Below are 21862 nucleotides of genomic sequence, written 5' to 3'. Positions count from 1 at the left end.
ATTAGCTATATATTGTTTATCGTTCCATTGCGTAGTTTGCCCCCATTCACTCTAAGTTGTTTATATTAGGTAGTTAAAGAACATGTTTTATCCAAATCAAACCATCAAGTTTGAAATCTAACTCAAGAGGATTTTCTCATACCGGTCGGTTTCCTCATTGATGGTGTTTTAGTTGAGTTAGGTTTGCAGCGTCAAAATTAGTAAACGTTTGACATCTCATCTCAAAAAGGATCACCCGGGTATTAAGTGATTCCAAACACTGTTTGAAAAAAATATATATTAGACAATGCCAAGGTGAGTTGTTTCTCTTCTCTTTTCATTTCATCTTGCCTCAAAGCCTTCATGTTATTGCTTCAAAAGCCTAGCAACTACTTGATTAATGTCTCGAATTGTAACACCCTAAAAAAATTATGACGAATTTATAGTATAACGTATTACAGAAAGTACAGTTTCAAAATTTCTTTTTTTTAATAATATAAAATTAAGTTTTTATCAACCAAACACCAACCTCTCTGCTGCTTACAAATATCATTAGGGCGGTTGTCAAAACGCCACCTCCATTGTTTAAGTAATGCCAAGTTGAAACCTTCGAGACTAGATTAAAATATCCTAAGAGAATCCAGTTACCAGAGAGTTGATTCTTTACAACACACAATTCCTCCCACAATAATTTCAGATTTTAAAGCGTCATTTGGGGCATATACATCAACAACTGACAAATCAACTAATTCTCCAACCAATGACCCATTGACAACTATAAAACACTTGATTGTTTATTATAGAATAGTTGAATACAATACATAATACATAATACATAGAGAATGGAATCCAAGCACTAGATACCTATTAGGCTCGTCGGCTCATAATAATAAACCTAATATCCGTCATAGTGGAAGTACACCGGACGCCAGGACTGAAAAATTTAAAAACAATAATAATAAGATAAGCATGCTTTGATCGACTCAAAATCCAAACATTTTCCAACAAATCCTTATTCTCCTTGATGATACTACCATCCATATATTGTCTGATTATATGTAGTCCATAGTTTGCGTGATTGTGCCACCCATAGTCTTAAAAAATTTGCGTAGTCTTGGTCGTCAAACGTGGGCGGGTTATGGGTGACGATCTATTTGTGTAGTTTTCTGTGTCTTTCTTGGCCACCTTGCTTTTTAATTTAAATCCTTCATGGCACATATTAGTCCAGCAATGTTAACAGAGAATGGTATTCCGATATTCTTGGGTATTCTTCTTCATCCCCGTCTTCTTCCACTGCATGGACGTTCTAGTAGTTGTATTTTGTATAAGGCTTGGAGTTGTTATTTCTTTACGAGGATCCTTGTTTCTTGTCATGTTGTTCATGTTTTGTTGAAGAACCCAATTTTTCTTGGATCATCTTGTCATCTTCTAACCCGATGAACCTTAGAGCCCTGCTTCTGACTTCATCTAGGTTCCTGCATGGAGTCATAACAAGATCATCATAGCAGGGGGAATCCTTTTGCAATCCCATCCTGAATGCTACGACAGCCGTTGCCATATCAAGGTTTGGGATTTCCAAGGGTTCCCAACCAAATTTAGTGAGAAAATCCCTTGGGGATTCATCAAGAGATTGATTAATACAATATAAACCACCAGTTAACTTCTTAATTTTTGTATTAACACGAGACTTGATTATTAAAAAGATTAACTAAGTGAGAGAACAAAGTAATTGAATAGGGAGGAAGACTTAGCAGCCATTTAAGAGCAGATCCAGTTAGTGTGGATCCGAAACCCTTGCATAAACATGCTTCTTTGAGTCTATCTGGGATGGTATTAATCTCCATTCTTTCCCTGTATTGGGCTACGTGTTCTTCCGGGTTAGTTGTGCCATCATAAACTTTCATGTTGGAAGTCTTGAAACGCTTTGGTATCTTAGCATCACAGATGGGTGGAGCAAACTTAGATTTCCTGTGACTTCCATCTAGAATTTCAGGAATAGTTATAACCACTCCTAGAACACTAAATATCAGATACTTCAACTTTTGTAACTCCTTATCCATAGCTTGATTGATACATGCACTCCGCATAAAGCCCTGGTTAGTATCTAAGGATATATTATTGTGACCGTTACCTCTTGGTTGACTAAAGGTTGGTATCCAAGAAGAATGTCCAGGATAGGTTGTCTCAGCCACTGCAGTTGGTCCACCGGGAGCGATAGTTTGCATAGGAATGATGTCTCCTTCATGCACATCCGAGGGACTTTGGCGTTGGATTCCTAAGGATCCCTGATTCTGAATATAGGATACTTGCTGCTGATACTCGGAGAGTCCTTGATGAAGTGCTCCTAAGGATTCTGATTTAAAGATGGAGGATCCTTATTGTGGAAAGATAGAGGATCCTTGTTGAAAATTGTCTATCACCGATATTATTAGTAATCAAAGTAAAGAATTACAACACTACAACAAAAAGGGCTTTTAGGACCTTTTGTGTGGGACGCTTATAAAATAAGGTCCTAAAATCTATTTAATAGGACAAATGAACATTTGGGGTCTTTTTACTATATACGCTATAGAACCGGTGTCCTAAAACGTTATTTAATATGATGGATGATTCTTTGGGGTCGTATTATCATATAACTTAATAAGACACCTAAACTGTAAATCCTAATAAGTAATCTATAAGATATGTAGTTGCTGGTGTCCCATTATGTGGTAATGTAATAGGACACTTTATCACTGGAGGTCTTATTATAGTATAACTTAATAGGACACTTTGTAGTTAAGTCATAAATGTTCGATGTTAGAAGACTCTTTCTAGTCGAAGTCATATAAGAGCATAACTTAATAGGACATTTTACACTATGATCATATAACTTTAACCTTTATAAGATGCATAATCATTGTGGTGTTATTATAATACACCGTAATAGAACATTTGATATTTTAGTCTTAAAACATCTGGTTTATAGGACACTTATTCGCTAGAGTTTTATTATAACATAACTTAACATGACACTTGACACTTGAGCCTTATAACTTTAACCTTTATAAGACGCTTAATCATTGTGGTGTTATTATAATACACCGTAATAGGACACACTACAAAAAAATGTCATTTAGTGACACACATTTAATGACATTTAACTTTTGTGCCACTATTTTAGGTTTTAATGGCACTTTGTGTATGCCACATTACTTGGCACATCCTGTTAGTGGCATTTACCATTTGTGTCACTATAATTTAAGTTTTAATGGCACTTTACGTGTGTCATATTTGCTTGGCACACACCTTTTGTGACATTTATCATTTGTGTTACTGAAATTTAGGTTTTAACGGCACTTTACGTGTGCCATATCTGCTTAACACACACCTTAAGTAGCATTTAGCATTTATGCTACTAAAATTTAGGTTTTTATGATACTTTGTATATGTGATATTTACTTGAAACGCACTTTCGATTGCATATAGTATTTGTGTCAACTAAGTTTAGCATTGTAAATGAATATACCCAAAAGAAAGCAAAAAGACCATGACCCATTTAATAATCTGCAAAGCATATGACTAACTAAAGCATATGACTGACTATATAACAGTTAATAAGCAAAGCTGATCGGATATCCATTTCTAAATTATGTAACTGTAAAATTAATAATACTAATAATCATGAAAAAAAACCCTAACAAACACACAAAACCAATACAATTCCATTTGAATCATACATTAAATTTAATAATCAGGAGCATACTCTACCTAAAAAGTTAAAAATATACAAGCATTTAAATGAATACTTGAAGATATAAAATTCAAGCACACAAAAAAATAATACCCGGAAAAATATACATGCATAAAGTCAACAGTTTCAATTGACATGAACTGCGAACCAGTTTTTCAAATTTCACAAGTGAAGAAAAATCTAACAAGTTAAAGAATAAACATCTAAATTATATAAATAACCAATGACGAGGAGTAACTACGGAAGGTTTTGGCACTTAAGCACAAATCGTAGTGTAAAAAATCGCCCCTTTTGATACGGGGTTTTAGTTGCATCTCTAAAAAAATTAATTAAAAATAATAATCAATGTATATGAATTTAAGGCGGGAACAAAATGGAGGGAATGGAAATTTAGGGGCAAATAAGAAGGGAGAAAACTAATTAAATGGAGGGAAGAATCCCATAAAAGGGGGTTTTCCCAACTTTTGTAGGCTTTCCTCCTGAATTGGTGGTTAGGCATTATTGCCTAGTGGAGATGGATATGATCGCGTGGTTCTGCTGGTACTATACTCCAGTGGTCCGTGAGTGATCCTAAATTTGCCGTTCAAAAAAAAAAAAAAAAAAAAATGGAGGGAAGACAAATTTAATGTCACCAAACAACGAGGAGTAAATATTAAAGGATCAACAAATAAGAAAAAAGATTAAAAACTATATTAAAAATTATATTGATCTTTCAAATTAACTTTATAATTAAAAAATATATATAAACCTTATGTGTACGGTTATATGATAACACTTAATACCATTTCAAGTAGTTTAAATACTTCTCAATGAGACATAATTGGTCACTTGTTTATAATTTTTTATAGCGACGAATTTCTTTCTTTTGGAAGGGTTGAGTCCAAAGCCTCCAAACCCTGTTTTAAAGGCTTCTCAATGGGTTACCAACTCCAATGACCATGATTCAATCTATTTAACTATAATGGTCCATTATTGATCGTATTGACCATCATCGACGAATATTAACTAAGGGTAACCTAACGCGGCATATTGGGTCATAAATGCATTACCAAGACATCTTGGCACAACTAACTTTATGTATAAGTGCCATTTACCCTAGTTACCCTGATCAACAGTCATTCAGGCAGGGATTACAAGATAGAATTCTAAGTGTGTGTGTGTGTTACAGACGAGTTTTTTGTGTATCTAGTCTACTGCCTGAGCTTCATTATATATAAAAAAATATAACAACCAAAATCCCTACTTTAGCCTCTATTCAAGCCCACTTCGTCCATATAGCGGTTACACGCTTTGACCACGTTGTTTAAAGTTTGGACGGAGAAATAATAGGATAGACTTGGTCATTAGCCGTTTTACATACTATAATATTAATATCATAAAGAGAACAATCATTAGTATTCAATAATAAATATTGAGGATCCTTGATCCTGACAAGATTTGGAACACGTGCTACGGATAAATGATCCAAAACATATGCCAGGATAATATATCCATAGCATCAAATTTCCTAGCCTTAACAACAGGCTCATCATTGAGTTTCAGTATATGAGCAGTGAAAGAATCTCCGTGTAAACTCAGGTTGTAGTTGTCGGCTTTCGATAGCCGTCTTCTTTCTCACAGTGAGTATCAGGCGATTCATATAACAAACCATAATATAAGAAAAAAGGAAAAATGGAGAAATTAAAGAAGTGAGTTTCATCCCACATTGGTGGAGGAAAGAAAATGGAATGCTTCCTCCTTGGTATTGTAACAACTCGGGTTTTAGAATTTATATTTTTACCCAACTCGGTTCTATGTTCGGGTTATTATTAAATAAATATATTTGATTTATCAAGTTTAAATTGATTAATATATTATTATTTATTTATTTATAATTATATCTTTTGTGTTTTGGCAGTTTTAACCCAAACTATAAACTTTATCCTTTTTTGTACCCATCCTCAAACTCTTGGGTTTTTTATGTAAATATTGTTATAACCCATTTCACCAAAACGGATATCCATGATCTAAATCCAAATCCATATTCAATTTCTTATACCCGATTCAATAATCAGTTAACTTGGACCATAATTTTCGCTTTATACATGTTAATTGATCCCGTGAATATCATATTTATATTATTTTCGGCCTAATAAACGATATAAACATTTTAATTATCTCAATTGTTGATTCGTTTTTCCTAAATATGTGACCGAAACAATCATATGCTTATTATACAAGAAATCTTTCGTGTTAATCCAATTAAATTGACAAATCTTATCACCAAACCCTAACCGGCATAACCCCTCTATTTAATTGAGTTATCATAGTCATTTACCTGGCTGTTCATCACCTTCTTTGGCCGTCACTGTCTCGTTCAGTTAATCTATATCGGGTGATCCTCTGAGGTAATTATTTAGTGTATGTTGATCGCGAGAATGTAATGAACAAAAGCCCTAAGGCTTGCTTGATTAACAATGACAGATTCAATCCAATTGAATCTGTTAGGGTTCACAATCAATTTGTGAATAATCTGTTTATGCTTATATTTACTCTGTTCTGTTTTAGTTTGCACATCGCTCGTAACCCAGCTGGTTAATTCATATGACTTACAGGTGCAGGCCGTGGGTTCGACCCCTGCCACTCTGATATTTTGGCATTTTTTTGATAATTTTTCTTTTTGAATCATTTATTTAGTATATTATTATTAATAATAACAATTAGATAAAACTATTATATTAAAAACCGACTATATAATACTTGTTTTCTGGCGTCTTTAGTCCGTATGTATATGTAAACACACACACACACACACACACACACACATATATATATATAACTAGCAAAATTTATATATAAATATATTTATATAATTTATAAAACTAACAATATTTTAAGATGTGTTTTACTTTTATATAAACAAACTAATAATTTTGCATATTATATCTTATTTTATTAATTATGATTAAAAAGGGGTATAAGATTTACTTAATGATAATTATAATTATCGAGTTTTCATAGTCGATCTAGTTCATTAACTTAGCGTATCCGTATTCTATCTTCCTTTTTAAGCTTTGTCGTCAACGCGTGTTTTCCGCGAATCATCTTTCTTAATATTCTATTTCACATTTGTTCGTCTATTGAGGCGAGTACCACATTCCCCTATTTTAACTCATTTTAACCGTTTTGGGGACATATGCGTCAACATATTATTTCTTTATTATATACTCAAACGGCAACTATTGTCACTTGTGTTTAACAATTTGTACCTTACTTGTTATGTGTTTATTTACTTTACGAGAACCGCATTCAGAGAGGTCTAGCATAATCTCATAATAGTATGATCATACGAAAGTCGTAATAGCTTCGTGTTTTTAGACATCTCATTTATCTTTGCTCATTGGTTAAATTGCTTATCTCATTTGACTTGTTGCAATACTTAATTTTTTATATTATATGTACATTAAAACTAGTGTGTTGCTCTCTCAACCCTGTGTTGACAAATCTACTTTATTTTTAACGCATATGCAGGTCATCATGTGATGTGAAGTTAGTTCACGTTTTGGAAGATCACTTAAGAATAAAGATTATGAAAATTAACAGGCCATTTGTTTTATGGTTTATGTTTGTTTGGTGAACTATTTGCCTTTTTGGATATTGTTTAGAATAATTTGTTTTAATTGAATTTTATTAAATAGATATTGAAATTTCCAATGTTACATAATAGTACTTTGAGAGTTGTGGACAATCAGTTCACGCCCCGGCATTTCCGCCGTAGGTATGGGTGTGACAGGTATAAATAAGAAAGTGAGTTCTTGTCCCACATCGCTCGATTATAAAACTTGTAAGTTCTATATAAGAAAGAGAGCTCATATTGTCACACCCCCAAATTTCCACTAACGGAGTTTTACCGTAAGGCGGGTGACAAACCAGGATCCGAACACATTATCACACCAAACGACATCTATATGGTCTTAAAAGTTTTAACAAATCAAAATAAAATGTTCAGAGTACTTAAGTGCTAGTGCGGAAGCTAAACAAAGTGCGGGAGCCATCTCCCAAAGCAAGTTTAAATAATTCATGGCGCTACAAGCGCAAAACCAATATCAAATAAATGTTTTCAAACTTAAACCAATGCGAGTCCATGCATGCAATGTTATCCTAATCCAAGTGCTTGCTAGTGACCTGAGGAAAACATGCTAAAAAGAGTCAACACATATGGTTGGTGAGTTCACAGGTTTTCAAAGTAAGTTATGCTCTATCAGTTCATAAACATTTATAAATAAAAGTGGCCCATGGTTAACTACACTTAGTTAACTCGTTGCCGCATAGTGTTATGTTTCCATCACGACCGAAGCTGACTAGTTATTGCCTCAAGTCAAGTATTGCCAAAACTTAACAATGTTTGGTCAAAGTTACACCCCGTTCGACCTCCAGTCGAGAATAATGCAGGGTGGGGTTTGTCAAACCCAATAGTACTATTTAAATTTACCACGCCAGTTAACCTTAGTTAATGGTCCGATGTTTGTGCGGACTTTCCATGGCAAAGAAACACTACGTTATAAGCAACCAAACGGTTGTGTAAAGATTTAGAGCAAGTAAGGTAAAACAGTTTTGCATGTTTCCTCCCCCAAAGGAAGAGTATAAAAGTGGGGCCGTAAACTCACCTTGTTGGTGCTTCGGGTATTACACAAATCCGACCGAAGTAAATGCGTCACGTGCTAAGACCCTAAAAATGCAAGTACGTAAGTAACTTGTGGGATGGTTCCTAGAACCACTAGTATCCAACAATCTCCCATTGTTTTTAAAAAGACTTTTGACCAAAGTTTGACTTTTGTTGACTTTGACTAAAGTTGACTTCTATGTTGACCTTTGACCAAGGTTTGACTCCTGTGGACCAAGGACCAAAACTTTGACCGAGTTGACCCGACGACACATTGGTGGCTTATGATCTAACACATTGGCTAACATCAAGCATGTATCAATTTCAATGGTCAAGCGTGACTAACCCTTTTGGTTAAACCGAAAAGGTTCCTAAGTCAAACTTGTGTCCTAGCAACTCATCAAATCATTTAACAAAGATTCATAGCCCTGGACAACACTTATCAAGCAATTTCAAACTAGCAGTCATATAGTGAGTTATAACCTAGCAAAGATGCATGATTCTAGCATATCACCCTAACTCAATAAATTCTCATTATTTTACAACGAATACCTCTATGTCTTAGGATTTCAAAAATATTTTTGTTATAATTTTCTCATGCATAAAAAAATCATGAAAATTCATATACTACAGCCGTGCACAATCAGGTCTGTCAGTGACCAATCAAAAGTATAAATTCACCAAAAATTCAATATAACTCTAAATAATGTGAGACCAATTAGAGCATGTTCCTAACATCCTAAATATTCTTCCAGATTTGGAATCACTCAATTATCAATTACCATAGTCAAGATATAACACTTATAGTAAGAAGTAATTTCAGGAAACCCGTAACAGTTTTGATAATCAATTTCATAAAATCATAAAAACGTAGCAAACGATATCCAAAAATTACAAATCATATATCCACAGAAACTAGACACCAAGTAGTATATCATAGAATCATAAATCGTCCAAAAACATTAAGTTATCATCGATTTATCAGCTAAACAATAGTCTAATACGAATCTGATCAGAATCAGATTTATAACAATCACTCAAACAAATCACCAATTAACATTCCTAGGATTCAAATCCATGAACCAACCTCTAGAAAACATCAAAACAAAGATTTATACTCTCCATCAAGATGTCATTGAGTATTTTTTTAAAGATACAACTTTAGGGTTTTCACCCAAGTCAACAAAAGACACTAGTTTTACAGAAACATAATCTTTTCAATTGTTGATTGAACAAGGATTCCCCATTGATCATCACCCTTGTTGGATACTAGGTTCTCAAGAACCAAAACAAAGAATAATACAAATCAATACACACCACTTAGTCTCTTGGATCACTTGCACTTGTATTGATCAAGATCAATATTCAAGCTTTTGCAAGGAAGAGATTGGAGGAGGGTGTGAAAGAGATGAGAGAATTAGGTTAGAAATTTTTTTTTGTGAATGTGTATAGGGGGGGGGGGGGGGGCGGCCATATTGGCTTGGCTTGGGGAGGGGGTTTGGTCCTAATTTTGGTAAGTCTTTTATATTATAAATATTGTTTTATCATCCAAAATTAGTTTTATTAAAAGTCAAATAATTAAATATATTTTTCCAACTTATGTTATAAATAATGTGACATGTTACAACTTTTATTTATATGTTCTAATGTGTCATGTAACATGTAATATCCTAGCATACTTGTCTAGCATATACTAGCATGTAATGTTTTATGTAACACTTCATAACTTGCAACATACTTACACATATAATTCCACCTTTCATGTAATATAACTTAGCATACATAACATATAACTTAGCATATAACACTTCATGTAGCATCATGTAGCTTATCGTTCATAACATGTAACTTAGCATATAGTATTTAACATGTGACTCTTAGCATGTAATAATGATAATCATTTATTATTGTTGTGTTTATAAGACCACCAACGTACTCGGACAGACTCATGTTTGACACGTGACATGCAGACAGACTCATGTTTGACACGTGGTGGACTATGATGAACTAACGGACTTAACTGAGTATGGTTAACGGAGTAACCCGAAATTTGCAATTGTCACACATATGATAATATTCTTATAAGACAAATCACACCTAGTGGTCCTAGCGAAGGGTGAAAAGCACCCGGCGCGCACGGGCACAGGCGAGGTGCGATGGGCGCAATGTGGCCCTTTGATGGGGCACTTGGCACGCTCGCATCTCTGCGAGCCGCTAGAGAGCCCCCTTTGTATTTTTGTGGAAAATTAAGATTTTTAAATATCCTCCTATCACGCTACGTGACGGATTTAGACAAGCCCCGTCGTGATACGCGATAACGTGTAAGTTATCCAGAAACTCTGGCGGTTGTCGTGCTACGCGACGGACCCTTAAGTAACCCATCGCGATACGCAACGTGGAGGTTAAGCTGACGAGACACGTTGCCTGCCACATGGTGTGCCACGTGGCATATCAAGGGCTTACTCGGCAAAGCTATGGGTCTCGTCACGATACGCAATGGCCTTATTATAAGTCTATCGCGATATGCGACCGACTTTGAAAGCAACTATTAAAAGGAAGGAAATCAACCTTCATTTTCTCGTCCCAAAATCAAATCTCTCTTTCACATTCTGTTTTATTAAGGTATTGGTATAATACCAGAGTAGTCGTAACGATACCCTCTCCGGTAGAAAGATGCTTCTATACACGAATCCAAAAGCTCTTCCAGAACAAGGTAAGACATTGTGCCATCGTGTAATGTTTCTAATCTCGTGATTATCTTTATTATAATTGGGTTTATACTAATCTAGATATACGACATTGTGTTTAACCTAAGTGCTTACCATGAAGCTCTTTAATTGTAAACTTTGCAAGATGAGACATTTGAGTTTTTGTACAACTCACATTTGTGTGAGACAACTCATTTTCCAATACTGTCATGATGATTTTTAAACCTATCAAACTCATGACAGATAATCTAAATGCTTTCAAAATATTTTTAAAGTGTTTTAAGTACATTATAGTGATTAAGTCTTTATAGACTTACGGGATGGTTACTACTGGTATTGTGGGGTTTTGTATACAAGGCTCACCTACTTGGCTATTACATGTTACTTATTGGATAAGTGTTAGCCAATAAGTAATATGACTACAATCACAGATACGGTCGAGTGACAAGTACCTTTCATAATTTGTAGGCATGCAAATGTAAAAACATCTTAATGATGTAGCTGTAAAATGTGTCATTTATAAATAAATGTACTCACCAGTATAACATGTTGATCAAATATTTTAAGCATGTTTCAGGTGACTTGTTAGAGACAAATGAATGATGTCTACGGGCTTCCATATTAAATAAGTGGTTTGTCAGCCAAATAAACAAATGTGTTTCGTAAATTTGGGTTTATCCCTATAAAACTGATGTTTGTATAAAATGGGTCTTATTATCAGTTTATAAAATAAGAATCATGGTGTTTTTATAATTCTGATCAGTTTTCCTAACTATGGTCCTTATGAAATATTCCGCTGCAAATTATTTTAAGAAACACCGATACCACCACTCGATGTTCACGGCTTTCCTCCCGGGGTATAGGGGTCGGGGGCTGTGACAATTAACCCATGAATGGACTTTGTTCCCATTTATCATGCTATCTTAAAACATTCCACTCTTCGACGTGTTTAAAACCACCCTTATATGCTTTAGGAATTTCTTCATCACATTTTCCATCACTTGAAGATCATAACACCCAATCTTTTTCACACGATCCTATATAGTTAAAAATAAAAATTAATACAAAAGTAAAAAACAAATAAACGTAACTAGTATACTAAAAAAGGGTAGTTTATTGCTTGTTGCGATAATCCCTTAAATTGTGTAACATTTTCAAGCATTGGAGTCCATTTTGAATTAAGTTGATGAACGGTTCGTTAGCTTCCGCTTACGAGTTGGTTGTAGTGTACAAGGATTCTATTCCAAAAATTTTCATGTTTTTGTTGGTTTCCGACATTTTTGTCTTCGAAAATATGAACCCATGCTTTCGTTAAAGCCACCTCTTAAGCGTTTGTCCATGCTACTCTTAGCATCCAACCTCAGAATTTCCCTTTTCTTGGATGGTTGGGTTGTTCTTCTTGCGTTTTTTCAACTTCTATTTCATCCTCCTCATCACATAAATTATATTTTTCAAATTAAGGTTGAAAGTATACTTGCGTTTACGAGACTTTTTCACCATCCTCGTTATCATCATACAATGGGAGTAGTCAGTCTTCGATGTCTCGAGAGGACCTATAATTCAGGTTTCTAATTGAAAACGAATCGCATGCCATTAAATCTTCCATAGGATAGGGTAGTGGCATTGCCTTGGTAAATTTAGAGTAGGAGATCTTACGAACATTGTTTCTTGGCTATAATACATAGGTTTTCTTGACTAGAACCGGCTCCTATCAAACTAGAACCGACACCTCTACTAGATCCTCTACCTATAGAATTGTTTGGATCCATTGTGTTTGGAGTGTGTAAAAATTGAGTAGAAAGTGTGTGATAATTGGGTATAAAGTGTATGTATTTTGTTTGTGGAGAATGTATTTAAATTGGAATAGATGGATCAAAATAAGAAAATAGGGGGCAATTAAATTTGGAATTTAATGAAAATGGGGGTTGGAATATGGCCATTCAACGGCTATATCCATCTTTTGTCTTCGGTGAATAATAAAGGAGGAAACTACCCTCCGGGTGGTTTTTGATGGCTAGCGGCAGTGTTCCCCATTGAACACATCTAACTGTGCCACATACCCATCTCCGGGTGGTTTAGTTAAACAAGCTAGATTTATTTCAAGTAACTTTTGTCTATTTAACCGTGCCACATACCCATCCCCAAGCGGTTTAGTCAAATAAGCTAGTTTGATTTCAAGTAACTTGTCTAGTATAAATAAAGGTGTATGGCTATGTATTTTGGATAGCCTTTTTATAATAACAAAGAAAGAGTCGTCGTAGTTCCATAAAATTGGTGTGTTCATCGTGTGTGATACACGATTATTGGCGAACAAGTGATGATAAAGCTCATTAAACAAAGTACTGAAGTTTAGTTGTTGGTTTAAGATGATATATTTAACAGAAAGTAAAGATTTTAATTACCTTGTAATGAGTAAAGATGTCCTTAGAAAGAAACAATTTTATATTTGTATTTGTATAATATCATGTATAGTTACAATATCAAACATTCACTCTACATGTGATCGATGTGACTTCGTGTTCTAGTCGTAAATCACGAATGTTCTAGCAGCTATTCTATTCAATGAAAGACATTAGCATTGGAATTAATAAAAGCCAACACACTTCTATCTTATCACATTGTTATGCTGTTTGGTATTCCTCTACCGGTAACTCCGGGCTCTGAAGTTGGTACGAGCAACTCGTAAGGTGGAACACCGGCACCACATCTATTCTTAAGCTTTGGATCAGCATTCCTCTTATGTATCTCATTTTCAATATTTTTAACTTTCATTGAAAATCTATAAAATGCCTCAATAATCTTAGGTTCACCTGGCCACCTGGTGTATGCATCCTTCATCTCCCCAATATACTCCTCCTCGTGTGAGTGTGCTGAGATAATATCAATTACAGCCATGTATTTTGTTGATTCAAATAAACTAGGCAAGGATGCAAGAAAATAGTCCTGTGGGTCAGCCATGAAAGATGCATACTCTTGATCATGTTGATGCGGTATAAGTTTTCGCATAAGTGGTGGCCTATTTGGAACATATCCACCGAAGTGGTACTGCCCAAAGTTAAGTGCTGCGTGTTGTGCGGATGAAGTCCATATTATAATGGTCAATATCTCAGTGAGTTTTTTGGGAGTACTTAGTTCAGGCCACCAGTTAACGTCACGAAGATCAGCATGTCCCACATTAATGGCTTCACTATACCATGATTGAAGTTCTGTGTCAGAAATAACCGCATAATCATCTGGGTAGTAATGATTTACATATGTATGCACCAGCTCTTCAATTGCAGACCAAATCAGGAGCCCGTCATTGGCATATGGGTAGTCTTCAACGAGTAGTCTCAGTCCATGGGGCTTTGTTTCATCAGGTACCGCCATTCCTCTACAACCATCCAAGCAAAACGCTTAGAACAATATATGTATCATGATTATTTTATTTTATTTTCATCTTTCTTTTTAGTTTTAGTGGCATTATAAAAATAATTGTACCTTCGCATCAAATCTGCAGGAAGGCCTTCTAAATCGAAGCGCCACCAGTCGCGATAGGCAGCGCATATCATCTCCGTGCTATATTTTCCAGGAGAAAAGCCACACTCTATAAACCCTTCAGCAGATATAAGACTCTCGCGGGCCATTGCATTTATTGAAAGGGCATGTTCCATGTGTGGACTAAGAAGCTTGAAAATAGGATGTAGGGAGCTCAAGTGTCGGTGAGCGGCTATTATGAATGGTTCCATACACGCATGAACCCGCAACCTATATATCCATTACATAAACTCAAAGTCAGAAATAGGTTTTTGGTATTTTGTTTTGTGGCCTGCATATTATACTTGATTCATTCTTATTAGGATTTCAGATTAGACATACCAATGATGGACAAGTTGGTGAACACCGTTGTCGTTAGAGCACACGTGAGCTTTGCCTAATTTCCACAACCAGTTGGTGTTCGCATCAACTGGAGGAGTGAGAACTTGTTTTGATGGGGTATTGGTGTCAGTGGGAGGAAGGCTAAGCTCAATTGCAATAGGCTTTAAAGTTCCCATTTTCGTCAAGAAGAAGATTGTACGGGTTGCATATGCTTTTCGGTCTTCTTGTGCATTTATTCTCTCCAAAAATGGAAGGTAAATGTCATGGTAATCCAATATGAAAAGCTTGTTTTCATCCAAGGCCTGAAAATTGAAAATAAAAGGGTAAATGTCATGGTAATCCAATATGAAAAGCTTGTTATCAATCATTGGTGTTATTTATATTCTATTAATTGTTGGCTGTTGTACCTGTTGCACAGACATTCCATTGAGGTGGCATATAATATGTTCCTCCTTAAGAGCTGATTCTGGTGGTCCATATATTGAAGGATCGAGTTTGCTCACAGGAGGATATACCTAAAAAAGTAAAGATGAAAAGCAGTTTGATTACAAATATAGTGGCTTCATTATCATCATATACCATTTTAGTATAACTAGATTTAATATACATTAAGTTATTAAGTGGGGAGTAAACACGTTGGTTCGAGACTATTGTAATTTTTAAAACTAGCGTCATTGTCCCTTGGCAGGATTTTGGGCCGACACATCGATGGACTTCCTAATGGTTTTACTACTGATTTATGATTTACTGATTAACTGTGGAAGTTACAACCACGTACAAACTAACACACTCTTTCATGACGAGTTGTATTAATCTGAAAAGTTGTGACGGTTCCCTGCCTATAAAAGGGAAGTCTTTTGGTCTATTTTAAACATGTAATTAAAATTTGTTTTCCTCATAGTATTCAATCTCCATTATAGAACATTTATTCTTATCTGATTAAAATTTCATACGCATGAAATATTTTAATCTCATACTGAGTGAGATCATGCACAATTCAGATTGTTGTCTAGTCATCTTTACCTTCAACTTTTCTAAGCTAACTGGGTTCATCCCAGCAAGTGTTTGCCGGCCAAGTTCATGATCCTCTTGTACATAGCTTGTTACATTCCCTGGAATGTTAATGATGCTTTAATATTGTGATTCATAGATAAAAAATTATAAAGCATGTGTTAGAAAGAAGCATTTTTATTACACCAATACTTACAAGACAAGTTTTTTGGAGTCTCAAACTTGAAGATTTCTTCAATAGATCCACGTATATCCAAAAACTTTAATAGTCCCTGCATATTCAAACTCATCTCAACTTCTGGCATGCTTCTATACAGTTGACTAAGATCTGAAACACCAGTCTCCTTGTAGAGAGTGGTCACCATGGGTGGAATATTATGCAACACTCCCTTCCAAATGCCCATCAGGATATCATTGCGCCTAGTCCCCTCCATAGCTTCATCTCTTGGCACGTATGTAGAAGAAATCAAAGTATTCACGGGTGTTTCACAAGTTGCATCTACATAATATTGATAAGTTATATTATTCTTTGTGTTACTTCAATTTAAACTATTTGTAACAAACTCACCAGTAATTGTGGAGGGACGGCCCGTGCGACATCGTCTAGGATGTGGATTTCTTTCACCTCCTAGTGTTGGCCGTGCATATTCCGCTCCCTTATCAGGATTTCCAAGATCATTATATGTGTCATAATCATATATTCTGTCTGAAGTTAATCTTTGTCCACTTCCGTCACCTCTCTTGTTTTCTAGTTCCTTAGCTCTTAAGTATATCAGCCCCAGAGGTGTTTCACTTGGTAAGTATGCCTATTAAGCCACACAATACATAAAATCAATCAGTGGACTATCTACAATATAAGAAATCTACATATAATTCTTATTAGTTATTTACCTTATTAGAAAAGAATATCCTTTGTTCTTTGCAAATGTGAGCTGGTTGAATCCATGAATTGCATGTAAAATGCACAAAACCATCCAGAGAGATTGTCTCCACATACAATTCCTGTTCATAATTGTTTCTAACCAGGATTGCCCCCGGTTCACCAAAGTCTGCATCGATTAGTAGCTCAACTTGAAAACTAAAACACCCAGTCCCAACGGCTTTGCGAGTAGTACATTTGCACCAATCTTTTACACATTCCTTGCTCACCTTTGGCCTCATGGTACCTGTCATGCACAAATTAACAATATAGAACATTATCACACAGCACAATATTTAAAACAAACATAAGCAATATATGAAAACCAATTAATGTTAATTATTACTTGGATCTATTTGAGTGCTAGCAAGTTGAAAACCGACACCCTTCTCCTCGGTCTTGATATCGTTTTGTGAATATAACCATGGGATCTTCATCACTGAGACTTCATTGCTTGTCTTAACCGTAACTGTTGCGGTTACCTTCAAAGTTGACAACAGGTCAACCTTAACATCTTCCTTAAGGAAATCCAGTGCCATTGTAGCTTTTACAACATTTAGAGTTTTCAACTTCTTCTTGCAAGAAGTTCGCGACGTAGGAACGTATAATGTTGTTCTTTTACCATAAACACTAATAGGTTGGATTATAGAGTATATTGGATCAGTGTTAAGTGCATTCTTCCCTTCATGAGAAAAAGAGACGGAAGACAACATGTTATTTGTTTGGCTGTTTGGTACTCACAAAGAATAAGCTCTAACAACTTTATTTGTATTTGTATTTGTGTTGTGTGATTTCATTTGAGTTACTTTGAACCATATATATACACAATGTTACCACAAAAAATCTTGCAAACAAACAAATATATGAAACAAGCATTTCACGTTTATCACATGTGTTTTTTTGCCACTGGCCCACACATATGGTTTTACTTAGTACCAGCTTTAAGCAAAACCGTAAGTAAATGATCAAGTGGGAGCCTCAAGAAGCTGTCAAAGTGTTATGACGAACTAATGACGTTTGTTTTTCTCAACCTATTACCGCCATTAGATTATCATAATGTTTTGTTCGAGTCCATGGTTCAACTAACACTTGAAGATCAGCAGAGACTTTCACCCATGGATAGATATGTTGCCTGACGATTAATGTCGGAATCAGGGTATGTGTAATGTGATAATGTGATCTCAATTACCGACAAATATTACCTTCACTAAAAGGGGGAAAACGGTATACATATAATGTTTGTAAAAATAATCAATTAATTCATTAGTTTTGGCATTATTTTTCTCAGCCCAAAATTTTCAAGATCAAATAATAAAACCGAACCAAACCCAAACTGAAGAAACTGAAACAAACCGTTTTAAAAATTACAAAAACCAAAATTTACATCTTTTGTTCTGTTTGAACCCAAAACCAATTCAACAACCATGTTTCAACCAAACGTTCTAAAATCCGCATAACCTTTAAATTGTAACATCAACTCATTCTAGTATGTCACCTTATATGGAACTAGATACAATAAACAAGTCGTAGTTGTGCCTAACCGTAAACTTGTCTCGTGTTCAGGTTGTAAGCGTCTAATACTAAATTCGAATTCGTGTTAGACTCCACAAGAGAACCTGTGAACATGATCCTTTTGATAGTAAGCGTATAAGGAACATTTCATGGCTTAATCAAAATGTTAACTTTAGTTAGTGGAAAGACTGAACATGTTATTCCTTAGGCCTGCTATAGGGACCATGATTATTTAACAAGCAATGACCAAAAACTCATAATGTGTTATTCTCGGTACTTTATTCAGTGCTCTTTATTTAAATTTCATTAACATGATTGGTTAGAGATATTGCATAGATTATAAGTGTACAAAATTGGCAAAAATGCGATTCACTAATTAAATTAGGTAATTTGTAAGTGCATTCTTAAACGTGTGGCTTAAAACAATCATAAAACAAAATGGATCAGGTTGCGTGGTGGGCCAAGCTATGAAATTAATTCAAGAAGAAGCGGGGTGGGGTTTGAAACGACCGCCCCTTTGGGACAGACAGAACACGTATATGTATTTGATGTCATTTCCGTTGTTATTAGTACTATAATAGTGTTCAAAAACTTTACGCAATATATATGGTCTTCGGTCCACATATTTGTAACACAATTTATGCACTAAACACGAGTAAGTTGTTCCGGAATATCATGTAAGGTTTTGATATATGTTAGTAGGTCGACTAGCTAGGGGGTAAATACTTGACGTGTGAAAATATCTACTAGCTAACATTAGTTAGATGACTAATGGTACTAAACCTCGGTCGATCTCTAACATGACTTTTAGAAGATGATTTTAAAATGACATACAACATCCTAAAATAACTAAACAGATCGATAAAGTTCAATGGAAACTCAATCGAAGAACAAGCTAACACGAGATGAAATCAAATATGGAGAAATGACTACCTAGGCTAGGAATCCTAATGACAACTCGACTACTCACGAAATTAACTTACCAAATGACACCATAATAAAAATAGTTAAATCAACTCAAAAAACACTCAAGATCTCTAAATCACCTCTCAATCTTACTAGCTTACCTAAGCGAACCGAAGAGATAATACTAACTCGCTAGAATATAAGATTACTAAGGTACCCTAGTAACGTCACACCTCTCAGTCTCAACGGCACTAGACCCTAAGAATCGTAAAGTTTAATTTTCTTGGGACGAGTGGTTAAAAAACCTTCTCCTCGTTATGTAAGTTGTTTGTTTTGTTTTCACTACTTGTCGAATTCAACGTTTTTAATATAACTTTTGCCCATTCAAAAAATAAAATATATGGTTCTTACGACAAAGCTCATGAACTTTTATCTATGTGTATATATATAAATATATATTTACACATACATACAGAGCAAGGTTATAATAAGTAGATTTTTCCTAAATGTAGAAGTTGTGTTTTTACCATTAGATCTAATAAAACACACCGCACAATAAACACAACGCAACTAAACTAAAACACACTGCACAATAAACACAATTTCCATATCCACCGTCAGATCAACTGTCAGGACCGATCTATTCACTCACATAATCAATCTCGTAACCAACAACAGCGTGTTGACAACATGGTTACGAGTTCTGCCTTTGTGAAGATCCAATGAATATTAAAGACGGAAACAATAATATTTAAATTGTTGCAAAATAGACAAAAATGTAACAAACACATAAAGTAACTCAAAAGATATCCATTAATATTGTGAAGGATACAATAGAAATCAGTTAGGGTTTCTAGGTGGAATGTTTGTGTTAGTGGCAACTTTTCCGTACGAAGATATTCTTTTTCAGGAAAGGACAACCGTCAAATCACAATATTCGCTCAGATTTGTCTTGTGTCAGTCTGCCTTAAAGTATTCCTTTTATAGGCACGCCTGACACCTTCTAGAAACCCTAATAATTGATACAAAATGTATTCAAACATATTTAAAAATATTACAAGTGTAAAACAGGTCTTCGAGTAAGCTTGAAGCTTTTATCCTTGTCGGCCAAACCTGTGCAACCTATAGTGTGCTTGGAACAGTTCTCCGAGTAAGCTTTACTTAGGATACGTTCCATAGAAAATATCCTTCAAACAGACTTTAATCTTCTGATTATATTAAACTTTTGTCGATATAAATCCTACGAGCAAACTTGTTTTTCTTGGATCCATTCAACCTTTTGTTACTTAACTTATTTAAACAAGTTAAATGTGTTGGTGACATTGTAGCTTGCTCGAGGTTGAACCTTTGTAAGGCCCCGTTACCGGTGCCCTATATTGGACGTTGAATTTACTCATAAACACAGTTCTAAATATCAGGGTTAATTACAAACTTTCGCGGATATTAAATAGTCAACCATTCGTTACAATCAACCATAAATTGTCTTTTAAAACATAACGTAAAATATAGTAATAAAACATCATGACAAATCTTCAGATGCCAGCCTCGTCCAATCCTGCCATGTGCCCACCTCAAGCCTAACTGATTTAATCTATTCACCTGCGTGGCATACTAAAAGTCAACTACGCTGAGTGAGTTCTTAAATTAATACAGGTAACATACAATACGTTCTTATATTACATACTTGACCTTCTTACTTTATTTCATACATACGTTAGCATAAACTTTCATTCTTACTTTCATACGTTCCTTCTTTCGTACTTCATGTTTTATCTTTCTTTACATACAAACTTATACATTTTAAAGAGTCTTTCGCCCTATAACCTCACATATATTATTAGGGTCTGCCACCCTCCTCACATATATTATTAGGGTCTGCCACCCTCCTTCACAGATATTATTAGGGTCTGCCACCCTCCTTCACATACATTATTAGGGTCTGCCACCATTTACCATCAATTCCTTCATATCATACTTTCCTTTTCTTTTTATAAATTTGATATACTTTCTTACATACTCATTAATCTATAATATACATACATCATACATACAAACATATATAAACAATCACATCTCTAAACTATTTCCTGACAGTACATGCAATATCCGAAGATCGTTCATGTACCGTCAAGCTTTCATTCATAACTTTCACACATATCATAATACGCATACACTTACCACTTAAGGTAAGTGTATTAACTAATCACATCGAGTATGCACACAGCCCCGAAAACATAAAAAGGAATGAGGCTAGAAACTCATCTATCATGTTACGCCCCCCGTTAACGGTTAGTCCCATCTTTAACTGAGCCCCGGCTAACTGTTAAATATATATATTTGTTAATTAACCGTATAATTATTTAAGTCTGTATCTTAGTTTACCGACTCACTTTCTAAGTTGGGTTCATTTGTTTAACTTATACAGATGGGCCAACTATTTAATTCAGGCCCACTGTTCATTTTGGGCTTCTGGGCCTAGTTGGTCCAGGCCCACAAACCACAATATGTCACTAACTGGCCGAGAACTCTAAGGCAGAGAACTCAGCCGAGATCTCGTGACCGAGAACTCTTGGGACTGAGATCCCTCCGTTGAT

General features: G+C 35.1%; 1 protein-coding gene across 1 annotated transcript; it reads right to left on the bottom strand.

Moving 5' to 3' along the window:
* Positions 1–13492: 13492 nt before the first annotated feature.
* On the bottom strand, positions 13493–17629 carry LOC143592382 (linoleate 13S-lipoxygenase 3-1, chloroplastic-like). Its single transcript, XM_077072317.1, has 9 exons — positions 17197–17629; positions 16823–17097; positions 16500–16737; positions 16128–16430; positions 15944–16032; positions 15328–15435; positions 14921–15222; positions 14543–14809; positions 13493–14435 (listed from the first exon to the last, which is right to left on the bottom strand). The coding sequence occupies exons 1-9, from the start codon at positions 17561–17563 to the stop codon at positions 13676–13678; spliced, it is 2709 nt and encodes a 902-aa protein (XP_076928432.1). The 5' UTR covers positions 17564–17629; the 3' UTR covers positions 13493–13675.
* Positions 17630–21862: the final 4233 nt, after the last annotated feature.

This window comes from Bidens hawaiensis, unplaced genomic scaffold (genome assembly GCF_021521415.1).
Source record: "Bidens hawaiensis isolate Kalapana, Puna unplaced genomic scaffold, B.hawaiensis_p1.1 tig00040722_1, whole genome shotgun sequence".
NCBI lineage: Eukaryota > Viridiplantae > Streptophyta > Magnoliopsida > Asterales > Asteraceae > Bidens > Bidens hawaiensis.
The sequence above is the reverse complement of the archived record's forward strand: the minus strand, read 5'-3'. Positions and strand labels throughout refer to the sequence as shown.